The sequence below is a fragment of the Triticum aestivum genome, chromosome 1B (genome assembly GCF_018294505.1).
Source record: "Triticum aestivum cultivar Chinese Spring chromosome 1B, IWGSC CS RefSeq v2.1, whole genome shotgun sequence".
Lineage (NCBI taxonomy): Eukaryota > Viridiplantae > Streptophyta > Magnoliopsida > Poales > Poaceae > Triticum > Triticum aestivum.
In genome coordinates, this window is record NC_057795.1 from 201,981,301 (window position 1) to 202,003,871 (window position 22,571).

The 22,571-nt window shown below is 46.3% G+C and overlaps 1 protein-coding gene across 1 annotated transcript; it reads right to left on the bottom strand.

The window, feature by feature from the left end:
* Positions 1-1,335: 1,335 nt before the first annotated feature.
* LOC123115703 (diacylglycerol O-acyltransferase 1-1) lies at positions 1,336-6,987 on the bottom strand. Its single transcript, XM_044536811.1, has 16 exons — positions 6,519-6,987; positions 5,877-5,957; positions 5,697-5,770; positions 5,533-5,608; positions 5,281-5,348; positions 4,916-5,039; positions 4,161-4,259; positions 3,333-3,434; positions 3,116-3,252; positions 2,868-2,949; positions 2,732-2,752; positions 2,401-2,463; positions 2,269-2,316; positions 2,032-2,094; positions 1,631-1,684; positions 1,336-1,549 (listed from the first exon to the last, which is right to left on the bottom strand). The coding sequence occupies exons 1-16, from the start codon at positions 6,861-6,863 to the stop codon at positions 1,445-1,447; spliced, it is 1,542 nt and encodes a 513-aa protein (XP_044392746.1). The 5' UTR covers positions 6,864-6,987; the 3' UTR covers positions 1,336-1,444.
* Between the last annotated feature and the right edge of the window lie 15,584 nt (positions 6,988-22,571).

The window sequence follows — 22,571 nt, forward strand, 5'->3', positions numbered from 1 at the left end:
TGTTAGTCAACTGAAGAAACACATTAGCTCTCATGTCATTCCTACAAAATACCTTCCTTTGCTGGATGCAACTGGACTCATCAAAATGGAGCCTGGAGCCATTTTAGAGAGAAAATTAATACCTTGGCCGTTGGGGCAACACCAGCATTCCAGTTGTGCACTGGTTATTCAATGAACATGCCTGTCGAAGCAGCTACTTGGGAAGATTCGGCCTTCACTCGGAAGGTTTTCTGTTTCACGCCTGAGGACAAAATCTATTTCATTCGGGGGGTATTGCCAGGCTCCATAATGTTAACTCAAGAACTACACGCTGCTCACCTGTTTCTGCATGTCGGATGACTCTCCAGCCGTTGACTCCTATCCAACGGCTCACCCATGAAGATACCGGTTCGCCTTTGTGAGCTGCTATTACCCATCGATTCTTCATCGGACGGTTGTCCGCGGTTCCCGCGTCGTTGTTTGTTACCGGGTTGTCCCCTCCCCCCCCCCCCCTTCACAAGTTATAAACCCTAGAACTCGATCGTCAAATTATCTCTGGAAGTCTGAATAGAAGTGCTTAATTCAGTCTTCAATAGTCTGGATTCTTCATCGAACGGTTGTCCGCGGCTCCCGCGTCGTTGTTTGTTACCGGGTTGTCCCCCCCCCCCCCCTCAGAAGTTATAAACCCTAGAACTCGATCGTCAAATTATCTCTGGAAGTCTGAATAGAAGTGCTTAATTCAGTCTTCAATAGTCTGGATCCTGACACTTACAGGATTCACCAACGTATTCTATGGCCGATGCTCCTTCCTTTCCTCCCAACAGTTCCTATAGGGAGGCAGCGCAAGATCGGCTTGGAGTCCATCCATCCTTTCTCCGATGGGAGACGGTGAGATGGCGTAACCGGCGTGAATCCGAGCAGGAGTTGCTTTTTGGACCTGATTGCAATCTTATATCTAGAGTTAGGGTCCTCCTTGCAAGTTTCAAGAACCAATCTATAAATTTCTATTTTCTCGAGTCCCGTAGTGAGCTTTGTATCTTCACCGCTATGAATTAATGGAGAGCTCTATGAGCCCTTGAGACTTTTCAAGAAAAAATGGTGTACTGTTGATGCTTTTTGTAGTAACGAAATTGTCATTTTTTGTTGGCCAAGTCTGATCTTCTCCGGCATTGAGATGTCCGTGCTTGCTCTAACATGATTCGATAGCAAAAAGTATGCAATCTAGGAGCAAATACAACAGTTAATATAACAGTTTGGGGGGGGGGGGGGGGGGGGGGGGGCTGGGCAGGATTTTTTAGTGAAAAACGTAAGCTTATGTACATGTACAATAATGCCCACGACTAGTTAGCTGCTAGATTTTCCAAGAAAGATTGTTGCAGTGTAAGAAATTATGCGGTTTCATGTTGTACATATTATTGCTTCTTTGAATCCGTTCGTCCAGTGGAATAAGAAAGAAGATGGGGCTCTATTCTGTCTTCCCAATCCTGTTCATCACATCATGATAGTACAGGAGAACGCACATAGGCTGCCCGTAGATGCAGAAAAAGAACCAAAATATCATGTTGCCGGCCTGTTGAAGGTGACTATAAATTAGAACTGGTTTACATGAAAGTAGAATCCTTTGGTAGGAAACAAGAAAAGGATGGCTAACCATTGTATCCCTGAATTTGCTTTTGAGGCATGATGTCAATGTGATAAGGGGGATCTGGCAACAAGGGAGAAAAGGAGATGATGTAAGCAAAGTTCGCTGTCTTAGATGATACAGCAGGACGGACCTACTTACTATCAAGTACAGCCTCTGTTCCTAAATATAAGACGTTTTGGTAGTTTAAATTGAACTGCCAAAACATCTTATATTTATAAACAGAGGTAGTATCTTATATTTTTTGACACTACACTAGTGTCAAAAAATGTCTTATATTATAGGACGGAGGGAGTAGAATACAAGAGACAACATATAGGATGATCCTCAAAAGTGACCACAATTTAAGTTAGAAATTCACAACATATCTTGCACAATATTCTATGATGCAGCAATAAATTTTGGCATACCTGCAGCATGATCCCTAGGAATGCCCAGAACTTCAGAATTCGGCAGGGGACAGCAACAACAAGCTGGTATACAATAATCAAAAGGTATCATGATTTACTCACGACAAGCCGAGATGCTACTTTTATTGAACATCAAACAGAGAACAAAGTAAGCCACCCAACAAGTGCCAAAAGTGGTTAAAGAGCGCTGGATAATTAGTGTGGTTATGTGAAGGGAGGCAAAGGGAGCAGGTTTACCTCATGGAGCACAGCAGATACAAAAAATGATACAAAAACAGCAACTTCCTGCAAGAAAAACAGCACAAATGACCAAACACAAACTATGTACAACGCATGCCCAGCATAGCAGTTTAACATCTTGCAATTTACCTTCGATATACCACTTCGCATGCAAGGAAAATATATATGACGAACAATCCATTTATGCACGGGCTGCGAACATAGACATCATCCATATTAAAACCATGAAAGTGGAAAATAAACAAAGAAATTAAAAGACCAACAGCAAGCAATATAACAGAAAAAAATATCAAATTCATTCTTTTTAAAAGAACCTCCATTTTGAGCTTGACATTTCTTTGACCTTTGAATAGGATAAATATTATAACTCCATCGGAAAGGTGCAAGCTTATGTACAGATATTGTTTTTTATTACAAGCAGCTTGCAAAAAATAGCATGGTTGAGAAAAGACTAACATACCATGTTCCATTTTCGCCAATACTAATACCATCCGGGTACAGAAGCACATGCAGCAGAAGCAAATATCATACACAAAATTAGGTATGTTTAAATGAGAAGAAAATCAGTACTAACTTCAAGAACTTTTGTATTTCACCTCATCAATTGTTTTTGCATTCCACCAGTCTTTGTAGAATTCACGGTCACCGAAACGAAGAATCTCAGCAAGTATATTTAACCTGTGTAACAATATGAGTTCAAACTGTAAATCTGCAATATTCCGAGAGTGTTTAAGAGAATTTTTATATGACGGATAATCCAGAGAACAAATTCAAAAACAAATAGACTTTCATCCCGTGATGTACTGAAGTTAACTATTCTCTTGATTGATGAATAGGCATTTACCAGAGATGGAAAAAGCAATAGAACATGCAAAGCCATAAGTAAACATTTGGTAATGAGAGCCTCAGAACAGTCTCTACAGCATTCAGAAGTCCGCCTTTCAATGGATGTTGAGAGTTCACGACGATTGGATTTATGTACTGCAATTTCAAAAAAGTAAACAGATGATTAAGAACCACGTTGAGTATTTTGTAAGACATAGAAAGATAAAATGGCTTACCTGCTCAATAATGAAACCTTGAATACCTGTAAATATCAAGTACAGAATAATTTGACGAATCAGCCACCCTTTTCTAACATTTTCAGTTCGAGGATAACTTGGCTGCATGATTAATACCAATAATTAGTTCATTTGAACAGCAAATAACCTCCTACAATCCCTTTCGCAGCTAGATGGAAATGAAAATTGTAATTTAAATAATAAATGTCACTAAATGCTCCAAAAACAAGAGCATGCGGCATTGTCAACTGGCAGTCACTACTGACCAACGAAACTGCATACGGACTCAAGTACAATTAACTCGAGACCTCTAGGTCAGCGTTGTGCTACCACCAATCCATAATAAAGGTCGCAGTTTTGAACTAACCCCGGTTCAAAACTGCAACACTTATTTTGGACCGGAGGAAGTATATGACAGTTCCTCCAAGACATTGAGTTGTTGGTGAGTATTATATAAATATGTAAATACACGAAATGGAATCAAAGCTAGCCAAAAAGAGGCTCAGAGGACTGCAATTCTATCTTCTAAGTGCCTTGCTAACAAGCACGTAAACTTCAGATTTGCATCATAATCTTTGTAGGGAAACATTTTCTACCTTGTTGAAATAAGTCGGAGAAATGACATAATTTTGTTAAAATCAAAGAAAAAAATGATATATTAGGCCGTAAAAGTATAAGATACATGTGCGGTGGTTCCTCTGCCAAATATGATGGAAATGTGGCTGTGGAATCATTAAATCATCCAATCAGAATAACTACCTTCTAGAAGTCAGGGTTAGCACGATTCTTTTACAACTACCTCTCTATGCAGGATGATTAGAAACATACCTGATAGCACAGTGTTGGAGCCATCATGAAGTATATTAGGCTCCCTAAAGTTGGAGCTTGTAAATTATCCATGTCAGCTGTGCTGGGTGCATTATCAACCTAATAGATGGAATGTTATTGTGGAGCAAGACAAAGCTTAATAAGATAGCAATAGTATCAAAACAAAAAGCTGCACAGAAGAGCAAAGAAAAAGACCGAGGAACAGAAGCAGTGTTTCATGGAAATTTTAGGAACTGAACAGTTCGTCCATTAAAATAGCAATTTATTTAAGAACTTGGGTAGAACGTATCACCTAAGAATTTTCAAGCTGTAGTACCAGCATTAGAGAAGTGGGCCATGTGATTTGTTTTGAGACAGCTAACTTTTTCCTCTCTATATCCCCAACACACACCACCACCATCCAACTCCAGACTCTGCCCTCGATTTGGGCATTTATAAGTACTACTAAAATAACAAATCATCCAAGAGTAATAAGTGGGCTAGTAAAGAGGGGTAATCCAATAAAAAAAATTAACCTTGGTAATCCAATACTTTCGACATGCATCTCTGTTGAAGTGCAAATACAAGAATCCCAAGGGAGTAAGTACCATAAGGTATATGTTTATGATCGTGCTGGAAAACATTTCAGATATATTCATAAGTGAAACAAGGGGAAGTGTCAGGACCTGCTATTTGTTGGCTGTGGCCCAATCCACCCCAATTAAACTGAGTATGAAAGCCCACAAATAAAAGGAATGAAAATGATGGAAACATACCTTCTTACCACTAATGGTTAATTGCCTTATGTCATGGTTTGTATGGGCAAAAGATACGAGCTTCAGCCAAACAATGCAGGCAATAAACATCAACAAAAAACCAGACACAACCGCAGAATCACACCTGAACCAAGTGGCAGCATGTGGTATCAGGGAAATGCAGAGCAATGATATCCTATTATTGCAAAAGCTTTAACATTGGGATTTAAGAATGAAATGCAATTATATGATGAAGCTAGAAACAGCATTCAGATCTGATATATGGTATATGTGTGCATGCACTTTGTTATGCCTCTATGTGACATTCTGGCATGCAACTGAAGCTCTCTTATTTCACATAAATTCGAAAAGATGAATGTTCTTACATAAGAATGACAAGCACTGGATATACAATTTCAGCTGTTGTAAGAATGATATGAAGACAGGTAGCAACCTGCAAAGAATGAGTAAAACATCGGTGTTAGTTGGTGCAAGAGTACAAAAATATGAAGAAATGATAGATAGAACAAGAGAACCCAAGATCTACACATAACATGGGCAACTCAAGCTGTTCATTAGAATACAGTATATCAGTAAAGTAAGATACACGATATATAGTTAAGAGAGTCCCGGCTTACAGCATCAGTAATAACATTACGGGACGCCAACTGCTCAACTGAAAATGCACCAAGAGGGAAGGCTGGTAGACTAAGGCTGGAGCAGGAAAATCGTAAACACGATCAGTTCATTGAAGGCATTAAGCAAACACAATGGCATACACCATAGCAAAACTGAATATTACCAGCACATTAGAAGTGGCCAGTCCCGCAATGATGTAGAGTTGAACCAAAAGCCAGCTCGTATTAATAAGCCATACTGCAAACAGCATCAGGAGTAAAAGACTGATAAACAAATATGGTAAGTCTATGACCAAGTGAGGGGATGGTTTATATTTACTAGATGAGAAAAGGCAGATAAAAACCTTCATTAAGTTCTCAATAATCAGCCGGCCGTTCACTGCAACGAGAACAACAATGCACAGATTGAAAAGGCCTGCATGACTCTGTTATAATTGACAAGAAAAAGTATCAGAGAACAATGACTCTGGCAGCTGGAAGATATGCCATCCATAAAACAGCTCTGACGGAAAAGCACGAGCAATAGAAAAAAAAGGCCAAGGACAAATCATTAGCAAAAAGGATAGCTATGTCCGTTGCATTTCAGCGTGCGACCTGAGTTACCTAATAAAGCACCAACGTATCGTGCTTATCAACTATGGCCACATATCACACTGAAAAAGAAAGCACGTGAGTTAAACCCACAACTACCAGTGACCATCTATCTGACCACATAAATCACGTGATTCCGCGACCAACCTTCCAATCATAGTGCACTGTACTAGATTTGTGCTTCTCGCACGCATCAAAAACATATCTTCTTTCAGATTTCGACCCAAAAGAGCAACAACTTTTCATGACAAGGAAACACCTGAATTATCGTTACATAACAGCCATAATGAAATTCAGACACAAATAAACAATTGAGCAACCGACAGAGCTAAGCATTTAAACGAAGTTTCATTAGGTCTGTTAACGAAATGGGGGCCAGAGCGGGAGGAGCCCACCTGCTTGAAGATGGCGTCGGAGCTCAGGGGACTCTCCTTCGCCTTCCAGTGGACTGGGGCAGCCGCGCGGAAGCTGAACGCGGTGAAGTCCCCGGGGCCGCCGGCGGACGAGGTGTCCCCGCTTGAGTCGCGGCGGCGGTGCGACGAGGAGGGCTCGGGGGGGCCGGACTCGTCCCCAGAGTCCGCCGCGAAGCTGGCACGCGCGGCCACCGCGGCACCGGAGCTCAGCCGGCGGCGAAGCGCGGCCACGAAGCCCTCGGGGGTGAAGCCGCCTCCACGCGGGCGCGGCGGGCGCCGGTGGACTGGCGGCGGGGCCTTGATCTCGGCGCCGTTCGAGTCCTCCATTCAAGGGGCTAGGTTTCTCTCTCTGACCCTCTCTCTCTATGGCCTCTCGATTTGGAGGAGGAGAGGAGACGTCGAGACGAGAGAAGGCCTTCCCCGGTGGTGACGTACAGCAAGGCCGGCTTTCCGTCGATCAGTATCACACCTCGGATCGGGAGGAGGCTGGCGTGGGACCCACGTGTCTGTTGGGTTTTTTCTTTTCAGGGAACGTAGCAGTATTTTTTTTCAGGGAATGTGTCTGTTGTTTGGAGTCCGAGCGGCCATGTGCGGCGGGAAAGGATTTCGGTCCATTGAGAGCGAATCCAACTGCACCCAACCAAATCGTCCACCCACGTCCGCTCTCCGTATGCGGACAAAAATCAAGACCCAACGCCGGGACCCATTTCTATTTTTCGTTTGTTTTGTGTCCACTCGAAACCATTTCAGTCTCAAATTTAGAATTGATTCAATTCCGAAACGTACACAAAACGGACGTTTTCTATGTCCTCTTCGTCCGGCTGCGTCCGCTGCACGTCGAAGTTGGCCCGTCTCTCATCCAAACAAATGGGCCCACCCACCCATCCCACCCCTTTCCTCTCTTTCTCGCCCACCCAAACCGGCGCAGAGCACACCGCGATGCCGACGCATCTTGGCATACCGCCGATGCAGCAACTTCCCCTCCGCTGCGAGCGTCTCTCGCCGGCTTCCACCGTCGCCACCGCTTCACCTGCGACCGAGCTGCCCGCCGCGTGTGCGTGCTGGTACTGCTGCCCGACCGCGCGAGCGTGCTAGCTAGCTGGCGAGCCGCCGATGGCCGAGCGCGCGTGCTAGCTAGCTAGCTAACGGCTGCTGCCTGGGCATTCATGTGGTACTGCTGCCCGTCGTGCGCACGTGCTAGCTAGCCGCCGCTGGCCGGCGTGTGTGCTGGTGCTGTTGAGCTAGCGAGCCGCCGTTGTCTGGCCGAGCGTGCGTGCTAGTGCGGGCGGGGCACAGGGAGCACGAGCGCGGGCGGGCGCGAGCGCGCGATGTGGGGAGCACGGCCACGGACGAGCGCGAGCGCGCGACGCGGAGCACGGGCGGGCGCGGGCGTGCGACCCCATGGCTTCGTCACCGGCACGGCCTCGTCCGCGAGAAGTTCGGCCTCGGAGTTGCCTGACGTTGACCTGGTCACGGGCAGGAGTGCGCCACAGGAGCTCGGGAGGCGGCGCAGGAGCTATGGACAGTTCACTCACCAGGTGTTGGACGGAATGTCGGGCAGACATATCACCAAATGCGTCTGCCCCTGTTCGGCGCACTAGCGGACCCAAATGAAAAAGTAGACACGGACGAGCGGGGCTGATCCAAACGAACAAAAGGCGCATCTGTTTGCGTCGGCCAGTTGGAATTGCTATGAGGGCACATACAACACAGGTGTAGCGCAACTCCAGACACGCAACGTGTCCGACTTTTGTTCATTTGGATCGATCACGGACATCAAAGTTCGATTTTAACCACCGACCCGTAGATGCGCCCAACAAGGATAAATGCATTCGACATTTAGAACGAATTTTAAAATTTAAATACTAAACCATTACATAAAAATATAACAACCAATGCTGGAGAGCGTCGCCATCCTCCTTTTTGATAGATTTTGGCATCCTACTCCTCTTCTTTGGTTAGGTCAACAAAGACCAGCACCGGCATCTACGGGATGCCTACTGTTAGGCTGCCAGCACGTGTTGCTGCATCGCTACCTGTTGTGCTGCATCCTACCGCGCCGCCGCCTCCAACACATGCCGTTCGGCCTCCTCCTCAGACACACCCAGTCACACGAGCGTGCACGACACCTGCATCAACGAGTTGGGCACCATAGCTGTCCACGACACCATTGCCCTAGCAGCGGCAACAGGTCCAGCTCGGGCTCGGGCCGGTGGCTGTCGGTGTCAAAACCGGCCGATCTCGGGTAGGGGGTCCCGAACTGTGCGTCTGAGGATCGAAGGTAACAGGAGACAAGGGGGACACGATGTTTACCTAGGTTCGGCCCCTCTTAATGGAGGTAATACACTACTTCCTGCTTGATTGACTTTTATGAGTATAGGGGTTACAAGAGTCGATCTACCTCGAGATCGTAATGGCTAAACCCTAGCTGTCTAGCCTATGTAAATTCTGATAGCCTCTACGGACCAAACCCTTTGGTTTATATAGACACCGGAGGAGCCTAGGGTTGTATAGAGTCGGTTTATAGAGGAAGGAAACTACACATCCGGACGTCAAACTTGCCATCCACGCAAAGGAGAGTCCCATTCGGACACGGGGGAAGACCTCCTGCCTTGTATCTTCACGGCCCACCAGTCCGGCCCATGTTACATAGCCCAGACACTCGAGGACCCCTTAATCCAGGACTCCCTCAGTAGCCCATGAACCAGTCTTCAATGGCGATGTATTCGGCACACATATTTGTCTTCGGCATTGCAAGGCAGGTTCCTCCTTCGAATAGTTTAAATCAGTCTTCTGAGTAAGAGATCTGTATCTGGCTCTGTATAACCGTTACAACCCTCGACCGCAAGGGCACAATACTTAATCAAAATAAGGCATGTCCACTGACAGCTTTTTCAGTGAAACGTTATGTCTGGCCTTTTTATTTTTTCGAACCGTTTTTTGACCTCCCGCTTTCGCGCTTCGAGGCGCAGCCTCTATTGACACGTCTTGTCAAAGCAGAGATCGTGTCCCCTTATCACATGATTCTCATCAATACAATTTTGGGTAATCCAACCGTGTCGTCCGCATGACCCCTTGGGAATAGGCGAGTTTTAAGGCTAGTGGGGCGGGCGCTTGGTATTCACGGCCTATATAAGCGGATAAAGATCCATCTTTTTTACCCCACGCCTTCTTCCTTCCTCAGCCTTCCCATCCTCAAGCTCCAGCATCCAAGCTTCGATCTTCCCCACCTCCACCAACCTTTCCAGCCATGTCCGGATTTGGCTTTCAGGGCAAGTGGGTGGTCTCCTCCGTGATGGAGAAGGACATCAAGGAGCTCCCGAAGGCAAGGAGCACCGCAAGCCGGAGCGATATTTCGAAGACGCCCTAGAGGGTGCCCGTTTAATAGAGGGTCAATGCTCGAAAGATGTTATGTTTGAATGAATGTATCCGGGCTGCCCAGACTTTGTTTTATGAACCAAGGCTTTGTGATGTATTTATGCCTGTTATCTGAAATTATTTTCCTCCTGTGCGGCCGTTTTTATTTCTGAAAGTTTACTAGTCGTCGGCTTCAGCCCCCACGTAGATACTACGGGGGTCTTCGGAATAGCACATGACCACACTTGACCCAACGTCTTGGTCCGTAAAGGAAGTGTCTGTGCAGCGAACCAGCCAATCAGACTATGCGGCTTTATCACTCTCACTTAGCCATAGGAGTTTAACATTGGGACTATAAGCTAGCCCCTGGTGCGTGTGCGGCTATCCGAGCTTGGATGCCTTAGGTGCGTTACTGGGTGGAGGCCAGTCCTTCGTATAATATGGAAAAAAAATCGCAAAAGATTTAGTAAGTCGCCAAAACGCTGACCAGCTCTCGCTATATCATGACAGTCAGTTTTCGGCTTTCTCTACTGAGTGTTTGACCGGACGAACCAGAGACACAATCGCAATAGTTCTTCCTTTACTACCTTAGCCGAACAAGCGGAACATAAGGTGGTAACCACAAGAGCCGGGCAACCCAACTATTGACCAAAGACATGTTTCAGAGCCAATGCATATAATGCAGTATTCGGGACGCCGAAGTATACTATAAAAGTGTTCGGACTTTTTGTTTCTGAAAAATATATGTGGCCGAATAGAGCCCCTGGCAATTTATGCCGAGGTGTATATGTCAATCTGACGTGAAGAGGGAATACAGATTATGAAATAAGCCAATACCGAATAGGGTTGGACAAAACTGTTTCCACTATAGTCTGATTGATACGTCAAAACGTGCTCTTACACAGAATGCCATAAGAATCAAGGCTATTTTACATGCCAATAATTTGTGAGCAAGGGAAAGTTGTATACATGTCCTAGAAAAGGTGGTCTTGAAGATCCTTTGGACACCCTGCCGCACGTCTGTGCCGCTTTTCACCTTGGTGAAGGATCCTTTGAGAGGATCAACGATCGTGTATATAGAAGGGGCTTGGGAAAGGGCCCTTGTACCACCAAAAAGTGATTTAGGTTTTAAAGAACCTGAAATAAGAGAGAAAGGAGAAAAAGGAAGAAGAAAAAGAAGAAGATTAAGGTCTAAATAGGGTCGAGCCGTATTGTGGACCTTATCCTTAGTGTGCCTCTGTCCTTGGCCACGGTATTTTTAGTGCCTAGTTATGCACGCACGGTACGTGTGCCACAATTAGGTGGGGATTTTGACGGAGGCAGAATTGCTAGTCCAGCTCTGGACGAACCAAACTTTCGTTCTGCAGGGTAGACCGAACTCGTTTGACAGTGTCCGGGGGCTTGATAGACGATGAAGTATTCGGCTTGATAAGGCCACCCTGTACCTCGGCTGAGAGGGCCGCGGTATGCTCCTCCGTACAGAGGGAGTGCTCCATATTTCCATTGACTGTTATAACACCACGTGGTCCGGGTATCTTGAGCTTTAGATAAGCATAGTGCAGGACTGTAGTGAAACGGGTAAAAGAGGTTCGTCCGAGCAGTGCGTGATAACCACTACGGAAGGGGACGATGTTGAAGATCAATCTTCACTTCCAAAATTATCCGGTGAGCCGAAGACTACTTCCAGTGTTAATGACCCTGTGCATCAGGCCTCCACGCCCGGTATTACTCCTTTAAAGGTGGTTTTAGTAGGCTTGATCCTTGATGGATCGATACCCATTTTATGGACAGTGTCCTGATAAAGCAGGTTAAGACTGCTGCCGCCGTCCATGAGGACTCACGTGAGATGGAATCCGTCGATGATTGGACCGAGGGCCAATGCTGCCGAACCTCCATGACGGATACTGGTCAGATGGTCCCTGCGATCAAAAGTGATCGGACAAGCTGACCATGGGTTGAATTTTGGGGCGACTGGCTCTATGGCGTAGACGTCCCTTAGTGCACCCTTGCGCTCCCGCTTAGGGATATGAGTGTCGTAGATCATATTCACTGTTTTTACCTCGGGGGGAAATTTCTTTTGCTCCCCTGTGTTTGGTGGGCAAGACTCATCATCATCCTCGCTAGGCGGCTCCTTCCCCTTATGTTCGGTATTTAACTTATCGGCATGTTTAAAGACCCCAGCAATTTCTGTTGGAATGATTGGCAAGCTTGTCAGGGGTGCCATGAATCTGGCATGGCCGATCGAGTATTTTGTCCAAATTGGATGGGCCATCTTTGTTTCCTTTGAATGGATTCTTGCGCTAACCGGGTTTAGAGCCGTTGAATCCGGCATTGACCATCGTGTCTTTGGTATCCTCATTGTTGCTTCGACGCTTGTGTTTGTTGTGTCGTGGCCTACCGTTACCATCTTTGCCTTCGGAGGTGCTAGGGTCGCTGGTACTGTTGCTTCTATGAGCTAACCAGCTGTCTTCTCCCGCGCAAAAGCGGGTCATGAGTGTGGTGAGAGCTCCCATCGACTTTGATTTTTCTTGGCCGAGGTGTCGGGCGAGCCATTCGTCACGGACGCTGTGTTTAAAGGCCACGAGGGCTTCGGTGTCCGGACAATCGACAATTTGGTTCTTTTTAATTAAGAACCTAGTCCAGAGTTTTCTGGCCGACTCTCCGGGTTGCTAGACTATATGACTAAGGTCATCGGCGTCCGGAGGCCGAACATAGGTACCTTGGAAGTTGTCTCTAAAGGCATCTTCCAAATCTTCCCAGCTACCAATGGAGTTCTCTGGGAGGCTGTTTAACTAGTGTCGCGCTGGTCCTTTCAGTTTTAAGGGGAGATATTTGATGGCATGGAGATCGTCACTGCGAGCCATGTGGATATGGAGAAGGAAATCTTCAATCCATACCGCGGGATCCGTCGTGCCATCGTATGATTCGATATTTACTGGTTTAAACCCCTCTGGGAACTGGTACTGTATTACCTCATCGGTGAAGCATAAGGGGTGTGTGGCGCCTCTGTATCGGGCAACGTCACGACGGAGTTCAGATGGTGTCCGTATGCGGTTTTTGGCCCGGGTGAGGTTGTGCCTATCACGCCAGGCCTAATGGTCGTCTTATCATGTTGGGGCATGCCCCCTTGATCCATAAATTGATCTGGCTTGACCTGCTCTATTGTCCAGGTCATGTCGTAGGTCGTAGGTGTATCCTGGAGCCGCTGTCTCTCTGCCTCTACAGCGAGGTGGTGCGGGTTGGTGTTAGGCGTAGGTGGCCACTTTATCTCGCCCATGTGGTGGCCGGTCTGGTTCATCAATGCGGTCATGTCTTAACGGTATTGGCTCGAGGGCCTCGTCGTCAAATTGTGGTAGTAGCCGATGCTTCGGATAACTCTTTGTTGGGCATTGGAGGCCATATTCTTCGGCAGCTAGGACATGGGTCCATCTGTCATTGAGTGTATCCTGTTCGGCTTGGAGTTGTTGCTACTTCTTTTCTAGGCTTCTCGCAGTGGCGATTAGCTGGCTCTTAAAGCGCTCCTGCTCAAGGGGTTCCTCTGGCATGATGAAGTCTTCATCGCCGAGGCTCACATCATCCTCGGATATCGGTAGATAGTTACTATCCTTCGAGTCCCCATTCTCGACTGGATCATCGGGGTTAACTTGCCCCTCCTCCCAATCATCCTGTTCGGGTGTGGGCTTGACGGGGGCTTCGGGGTCTTCGGTGTTCTCCGGAGTATTATTGTCTCCGGTGCCAGTATTGCTGTCCTTTTCGTGACGTGATTTTGAGCGGTGTCACTGGCGTCAACGTTTCGGTGGTGCCTCAGCATGCTTGTACTCAACCGGATCCTTCCTACCTTCGTCGTCATTCTCTTTGGGTGTATCCACCATGTACACGTCATATGTGGATGTGGCCGTCCAACGTCCAGCAAATGGCGGGTCTTGGCTTTGTTTGTCTCTGACATCGTCGTCCATGCAATCGATGTCTTCGGAGGCATAATCCAGCACGTCCGTTAGGTCTTCGACAGTGGTTATGAAGTGGGCGGTGGGTGGGGCGAAAAATTCCCCGCTCTCAGCCCCTAATCCGGGCTGGGCATAGTTCAGAGGTGATTCCTCTATAATGGCTAGGGATCACATTAAGTCCAGAGCCTCTTTTAAGAGCAAGGTTTGGACAGGGAAACGAGAGTCCACAGAGCTAGGCAGGGTAAAAGCCTCCTGGCCATGCTCACTTGACGTGGACTTCGAGAGTTCGGAGCTAGAGTCCTGGGCGAGTCCGGCCTTCCAATGATAGGGGGAACCCAGTCTGACTCCGGGCTTGCCGATGACACAATCGCCTCCGGATCTTCGGTAGTGAGCTTCATAATAGCAGAGAGTCCGGTGGGCTCCAAACTCCCCTCTTCGGACCCGGCAGTTTGCTCCGGATCTAAGGCCAGAGCGGTGGTCGAGGCTGCGAACCCTTCGAAGATCAAGTCTCCTTGGATATCGGCGACACAATTCAGGTTCCCAAAACCGATCTGCTGACCAGGGGCATAGCTGTCGATCTGTTCAAGGTGGCCAGTTGAATTGGCATGCAGAGCGAAGCCGCTGAACACAAAAATTTGACTGGGGAGAAAAGTTTCCTCGGAAACAACATCATTGTTGGTATCGAACAAGCCATCGAGCCTTCCATTGACGGAATAGTGGAATTCTCAGTGAAAGCACCAATGTTGGTGTGAAAATTGGTCGATCTCGGGTAGGGGGTCTCGAACTGTGTGTCTGAGGATCGAAGGTAACAGGAGACAAGCGGGACATGATGTTTACCCAGGTTCGGGCCCTCTTAATGGAGGTAATACCCTACTTCCTGCTTGATTGACTTTGATGAGTATAGGGGTTACAAGAGTCAATCTACCTCGAGATCATAATGGCTAAACCCTAGCTGTCTAGCCTATGTAAATTCTGATAGCCTCTACTGACCAAACCCTCCGGTTTATATAGACACGGAGGAGCCTAGGGTTGTACAGAGTCGGTTTACAAAGGAAGGAAACTACACATCCAGACGTCAAACTTGCCATCCACGCAAATGAGAGTCCCATCTTGACACGGGGGAAGGTCTCCTGCCTTGTATCTTCACGGCCCACCAGTATGGCCCATGTTACATAGCCCGTACACTCGAGGACCCCTTAATCCAGGACTCCCTCACACGACACCTGCATCAACGAGTAGGGCACCATAGCCGTCCATGACACCATTGCCCTAGTAGCGGCAACGGGTCCAGCTCGGGCTCGGGCCGGTGGCTGGTGTGTGGGCCCCCCACATGAGTCAATTTCCATAGGACCGACAAGCTCTGGTTGGGTGCCGATGCGTGGTCCTAGGATGGACACCAAGCGGACATGCGACTCGTCTATCTCATATCCGTGTGGACGTAAATCCAGTGCAAATTTGGGTCAGATTTGCATCCTCATGGGCATGAAGCGGACAGAAAATGGGTTTGTGTCCGTGCGTTGGTCCATGGTTTTTGCCCTCGCGGATGGAAATGGACACAACCGGACAAAGTGGGTCGACATGTTGGAGTCCAACCGGCCGACCCATTTCGTTCGGTTGTGTGTGTTTGGGTCCGCGAGGGCACAAACGACGGCCTAACACGGCGACCCGGTTCTCAAAACAGTCGAAACGACGCGCTGCGCATCCGCTTGTTGGCTCAAGCCTGCGTGTCCGCCCCCAACCGACCCCACTGGTCCTCTTTAATGCCATGCATATGTGTGTGTTGGGGGGGCACACGGCAGCCACCCAACCACCTCCCCGCTGGTCCTTTTTAATGTCACTCGTGCGGGGGCACCTAGTACTCTTCCTCCCTGATAGATGCAACGGTGTCCCGTCTTTCGATGAGATGGTGGCTATCGTTTTTGGTGGATTAGACTTTGACGATCCGACTACAAGCGTGTGAGGACGTCGTGCCTTGGCATGATCAACCTGACCACTTCCTGCAAGCAAACGAAGAACAAGCAAGAAACTGAAATTGCAATCTAGATATTGCGAATAAAGAGGAAATCTTTATTGGTCAAGTGGGGTTCTATGACGTCTTGGTCTGGTCGTTGAACACAAACGAAGTACGCGAAGTTGCAGCTATGACGAACTTTTAATCTAAACAAAACTCAAAGTCCAAACGACGCCCTAAGGGCTATATATATGGAGGAATAGGGGGGATTTTGTGGCCCCTTTTAGGAGGGGTCCGAAACCAACCCTAACTCTCTTTTCCCCCACATAAAGGACTCTAAAAACAGTCTATACTTTTGTATTTTGAAATTACATGGGCCTGGGCCAATAATAAGGTGACGCAGCACCTATAATAGCCTCTGGACAAAATTTATGAAGTGGCATCTTGTATATTTCGTCCAAGGCTTCATGCACTCATTAGGGTGGCTTCAAAGTCCTGAAATCATCACTTGTAACTCCGTTCTTGTTCCCCTTACGCATGCCATCATCTCCATGCTTGATCTTGCTCCAATGTTCATCCTTCTTGTCCAAGCTAGGCCCTTCATTTGTAAGCAAGATAAATGTATCCAATTTAGGCAGCATCATATTCTCATGAACATTAGAATCATTACCAAGTAACAAAAGTACCTGGTAATTTAATTGGTGTGCGCGAGCTCTAGTAATTAGTCCAGTATGTCTAGCAATAGGGGCTGTGGATGTAACAATGGTATTGATGTCCTCATCATCCTCCCGTTCTTGAATTGAAGTCATCCTCGACGGAAGATCATCTTCCTCAACCAAATAAGGTTTCAAATCTGCAATATTAAAAGTGGAACTAACCCCAAAATCTACAGGCAGCTCAAGTTTATATGCATTATCATTTATTTTCTCTAACACCTTAACAGGACCATCAGCATGCAACATTAGCTTTGATTTACACAAATGAGGAAACATATCCTTACACAAATGTAACCAAACGAGATCTCCAGGTGCAAAGACAACATGTTTTCTACCTTTATCTCCAGCAAGTTTATATTTAGCATTCATACGCTCAATGTTTTCCTTAGTTAACTCATGCATTTTTAAGATCAATTCAGCATGTTGTTTAACATCAAATTAACCTTCTCCGAAGATGGAAGAGGCAACAAATCAATAGGGGCATGAGGTAGGAAACCATATACAATTTCAAAAGGGCACATCTTAGTAGTAGAATGCAGCGAACGATTATAAGAAAATTCAATATGAGGCAAGCATTCTTCCCACATTTCCTTGTTATTCTGCAAAACAGCCCTAAGCATAGTAGACAATGTTCTATTGACTACTTCAGTTTGTCCATCAGTTTAGGGATGGCAAGTAGTACTAAAAATCAGCTTAGTCCCCAACTTAGCCCATAAACATCTCCAAAAGTGGCTGAGAAATTTAGTATCATGATCTCAAACAATAGTATTTGGCACACCATGCAAGCGAATAATTTCACGAAAGAACAAACCAGCAACATTAACAGCATCATCGCTTTTATGACATGGTATAAAGTGTGCCATTTTCGAAAATCTATCGACGATAACAAATATGCTATCCCTCCCCTTCTTTGTTCGAGGTAATCCTAAAAAAATTCATAGATATATCCTCCCATGGAACACTAGGTACAGGCAAAGGCATATATAAACCATGAGGATTGAGTCGTGACTTAGCTTTTTGACATGTATTGCAACAAGCAACACAGCGCTCAACATCCCGTCTCATATTTGGCCAAAAGAAATGTGTAGCAAGTACGTCCTCCGTCTTCTTCACGCCAAAGTGTCCCATTAATCTGAAGAAAATATGCCCTAGAGGAAATAATAAAGTTGTTATTTTATACTGTATTTCCTTATTCATGATAAATGTTTATTATTCATGCTAGGGTTGTATTGATCGGAAACCGAAATGCATGTGTGAATACATAGACAAACACCGTGTCCCTAGTGAGCCTCTACTTGACTAGCTCGTTGATCAAAGATGGTTAAGGTTTCCTAACCATGGACATGAGTTGTCATTCGATAATGGGATCACATCATTAGGAGAATGATGTGATGGACAAGACACTTCCATTAGCTTAGCATATTGATCGTTCAGTTTTATTGCTATTGCTTTCTTCATGTCAAATACATATTCCTTCGACTACGCGATTATGCAACTCCCGGATACTGGAGGAATGCCTTGTGTGCTATCAAACATCAAAACGTAACTGGGTGATCATAAAGATGCTCTACAGGTATCTCTGAAGGTTTTTGTTGGGTTGGCATAGATCGAGATTAGGATTTGTCACTCTGAGTATCAGAGAGGTATGTCTAGGCCCTCTCGGTAATACACATCATAAAGCTTGCAAGAAAACGACTAAGGAGTTGGTCACGAGGTGATGTATTACAGAACGAGTAAAGAGACTTGCCGGTAACGAGATTGAACTAGGTATGAAGATACCGACGATCGAATCTCGGGCAAGTAACATACCGATGGACAAAGGGAATAACGTATGTTGTCATAACGGTTCGACCGATAAAGATCTTCGTAGAGTATGTAGGAGCCAATATGAGCATCCAGTTTCCGCTATTGGTTATTGATCGGAGAGGTGTCTCGGTCATGTGTCTACATAGTTCTCGAACCTGTAGGGTCCGCACGCTTAACGTTCAGTGATAACATTGTATTATATGAGTTATGTGATTTGGTGACCGAATGTTGTTCGGGGTCCCGGATGAGATCATGGACATGATGAGGAGTCTCGAAATGGTCGACAAGTAAAGATTGATATATAGGATGATAGTATTTGGACACCGAAAGTGTTCCAGAATGTATCGGGTATTTATCAGAGTACCGAGGGGTTACCGGAACCCTCAGGGGGAATATATGGGCCATATGGGCCATGAGAGGGGAGCACACCAGCCCACATGGGTTGGCGCCCCCCCCCTATGGCAGGTGGCCGAATAGGAGAAGGAGAAGAGGTGGTTCGGCCCCCTTCCTTCTCTTCTTCCCCCTTCCTTTCTTCTCCGGTGGAAATAGGAAAGGGGGGTGCCATTTGGGGAAACCCCAAGTAGGATTCGGATCCTACTTGGGGCGCCCCTGGCAGCCTCTCCTCCCCTTCCACCTATATATATATATGTGGGGAGGGGGCGCCTAGAACACATAACATCAATTGTTAGCCGTGTGCGGCGCCCCCTCCACAGTTTACACCCCCAGTAATATTTTCGCGGTGCTTAGGCGAAGCCCTGCGAGAATCACTACACCATCACCGTCACCACGCCGTCATGCTGACGGAACTCATGTACTACCTTGACACCCTACTGGATCAAGAAGACGAGGGACGTCACCGAGCTGAACGTGTGCAGAACTCGAAGGTGTCTTACGTTCGGTACTCGATCGGTGGAGCGCGAAGAAAGTTCAACTACATCAACCGCGTTGTGATACGCTTCCGCTTACGGTCTACGAGGGTACGTAAACACACTCTCCCCTTCGTTGCTATGCATCTCCATGGATAGATCATTGCGTGTGCGTAGAAAAGTTTTCGTTTTCCATGCAATGATTCCCAACAGTGGCATCATGAGCCAGGTCTATGCGTAGATGATATGGATGAGTAGAACACAAAGAGTTGTGGGCGGTGATAGTCATACTGCTTACCACCAACATCTTATTTTGATTCGGTGGTATTGTGGGATGAAGCGGCACGGACCTACCTTACATGTCCACGCACATGAGACCGGTTCCACTGATAGACATCCAACTAGTTTTGCATAAAGGTGGCTGGCGGGTGTCTATTTCTCCTACTTTAGTTGAATCAAATTTGACTATAGCCGGTCCTTGAAGAAGGTTAAAATAGAAAACTTGACGAAACACCATTGTGGTTTGATGCGTAGGTAAGAACGATTCTTGCTAGAAGCCCGTAGCAGCCACGTAAAACTTGCAACAACAAAGTAGAGGACGTCTAACTTGTTTTTGCAGGGCATGTTGTGATGTGATATGGTCAAGACATGATGTGATATACGTTATTGTATGATATGATGATACGTCCCCAATGTATCTATAATTTATGAAGCATTCATGCTATTTTATTATCTGTTTTGAATGATTACGGGCTTTATTATACCCTTCTATATTACTTTTGGGACTAACCTATTAACCGGAGGCCCAACCCATATTGCTGTTTTATTGCCTGCTTTAGTATTTCGAAGAAAAGGAATATCAAACGGAGTCCAAACGGAATGAAACCTTCGGGAGCGTGATTTTTGGAACGAACATGATCCGGGAGACTTGGAGTACAAGCCAGGGAAGCTTCAAGGAGGCCAGGAGATAGGAGGGCGCGCCCACCCCCTGGGCACGCCCCCTGTCTCGTGGGCCCCTCGTGGCTCCCCCAACCGACTTCTTTCGCCTATATATTCCCATATACCCTAAAACCATCGAATACGAAGATAGATCGGGAGTTCCGCCGCCGCAAGCCTCTGTAGCCACCAAAAACCTCTCGGGAGCCTGTTCCGGCACCCTGCCGGAGGGGGGATCCCTCACCGGTGGCCATCTTCATCATCCCGGCGCTCTCCATGATGAGGAGGGAGTAGTTCACCCTCGGGGCTGAGGGTATGTACCAGTAGCTATGTGTTTGATCTCTCTCTCTCGTGTTCTCTTTATGACACGATCTTGATGTATCGCGAGCTTTGCTATTATAGTTGGATCTTATGATGTTTCTCCCCCTCTACTCTCTTGTGATGAATTGAGTTTCCCTCTTGAAGTTATCTTATCGGATTGAATCTTTAAGGATTTGAGAACACTAGATGTATGTCTTGCCGTGCTTATCTGTGGTGACAATGGGATATCACGTGATCCACTTGATGTATGTTTTGGTGATCAACTTGCGGGTTCCGCCCATGAACCTATGCATAGGGGTTGGCACTTGTTTTTGTCCTGACTCTCTGGTAGAAACTTGGGGCACTCTTTGAAGTACTTTGTGTTGGTTGAATAGATGAATATGAGATTGTGTGATGCATATCGTATAATCATGCCCACGGATACTTGAGGTGACAATGGAGTCTCTAGGTGACATTAGGGTTTTGGTTGATTTGTGTCTTAAGGTGTTATTCTAGTATGAACTCTTGAATAGATCGATCCAAAAGAATAACTTTGAGGTGGTTTCATACCCTACCATAATCTCTTTGTTTGTTCTCCGCTATTAGTGGCTTTGGAGTGACTCTTTGTTGCATGTTGAGGGGTAGTTATATGATCCAATAATGTTATTATTGTTGAGAGAACTTGCACTAGTGAAAGTATGAACCTTAGGCCTTGTTTCCTACCATTGCAATACCGTTTGTGCTCACTTTTATCATTAGTTACCTTGCTGTTTTTATATTTTCAGATTACAAAAACCTATATCTACCATCCATATTGCACTTGTATCACTATCTCTTCGCTGAACTAGTGCACCTATACAATTTGCCATTGTATTGGGTGTGTTGGGGACACAAGAGACTCTTTGTTATTTGGTTGCAGGGTTGTTTGAGAGAGACCATCTTCATCCTACGCCTCCTACAGATTGATAAACCTTAGGTCATCCACTTGAGGGAAATTTGCTACTGTCCTACAAACCTCTGCACTTGGAGGCCCAACAACGTCTACAAGAAGAAGGTTGTATAGTAGACATCAGATGATCATGTTTTGTAAAAGTTATTGGCAACTGTCAGGAGCCTTATGGTTGTCTTTTTATTATATGAAATGCAAACGCCATGTAATTGCTTTACGTTATCAGTATGCGTTAGCGATAGTTGTAGAAGCAATAGTTGGCGAGACGACCAGGACGCAATGATGGAGATTAAGGTGTCGATCATGTGACGATGGAGATCATGACAATGCTTTGGAGATGGAGATCAAAAGCAGTAGACGATGATGGCCCTATCATGTCACATATTTTGATTGCATGTGATGTTTATCTTTTATGCATCTTATTTTGCTTAGTACGGCAGTAGCATTATAAGACGACCCCTTAACTAAATTTCAAGGTAAAAGTGTTCTTCCTGAATATGCACTGTTGCTACAGTTCATTGTGTTGAGACACCATGTGATGATCGGGTGTGATAGACTCTACGTTCACATACAACGGGTGTAAGACAGTTTTGCACATGCGGAATACTCGGGTTAAACTTGACGAGCCTGGCATATACAGACATGGCCTTGAAACACTGGAGACCGAGAGGTCGAACGTGAATCATATAGTTGTAACGCCCCAGATTCGATGCGCCAGGTGTCTGCCAGTTATTCGCCGTTGTTGCCATGTCATTTGCTTGCGTGTTGCATTTTATCATGTCATCATGTGCAATTCATTTTGCATACGTGTTGGTTCATGCATCCGAGCTTTTTCCCCGTTGTCCGTTTTGCAATCCGGCACTCCTATGCCCTCCGGCGTCCCCTTTTTGTCTCTCGTTGTGAGCGGGTGTTAAACATTCTCGGAATGGACCGTGATTTGCCAAGCGGCCTTGGTATAGCACCGGTAGACCGCCTATCAAGTTTCGTGCCATTTGGAGGTCGTTTGATACTCCAACGGTTAACCGGGTAGCCGCAAAGGCCTCTTTTGTGTTGCAGCCCAACACCCCTCCAAAGTGGCCCAAAACCCATCAAACTCCCCTCCATGCTCTCGGTCGTTCGATCACGATCGTGTGGGTGAAAACCGTGCCTCATTTGGACTCCCCTAGCTCCCTCTACCTATATAAACACCCCCCTTCAAAATCGCAGTCTA

What these genes read in the sequence shown, in the direction of transcription:
- LOC123115703 (XM_044536811.1), bottom strand. Translation starts at nt 6,863, where the DNA reads ATGGAGGACTCGAACGGCGCCGAGATCAAGGCCCCGCCGCCAGTCCAC. An exon ending in CTCCAACACTGTGCTATCAG is followed by an intron (nt 3,435 to 4,160) that starts GTATGTTTCTAA and finishes TTAATCATGCAG; the next exon opens with CCAAGTTATCCTCGAACTGA. An exon ending in TGCGAAGTGGTATATCGAAG is followed by an intron (nt 2,317 to 2,400) that starts GTAAATTGCAAG and finishes TTTTTCTTGCAG; the next exon opens with GAAGTTGCTGTTTTTGTATC.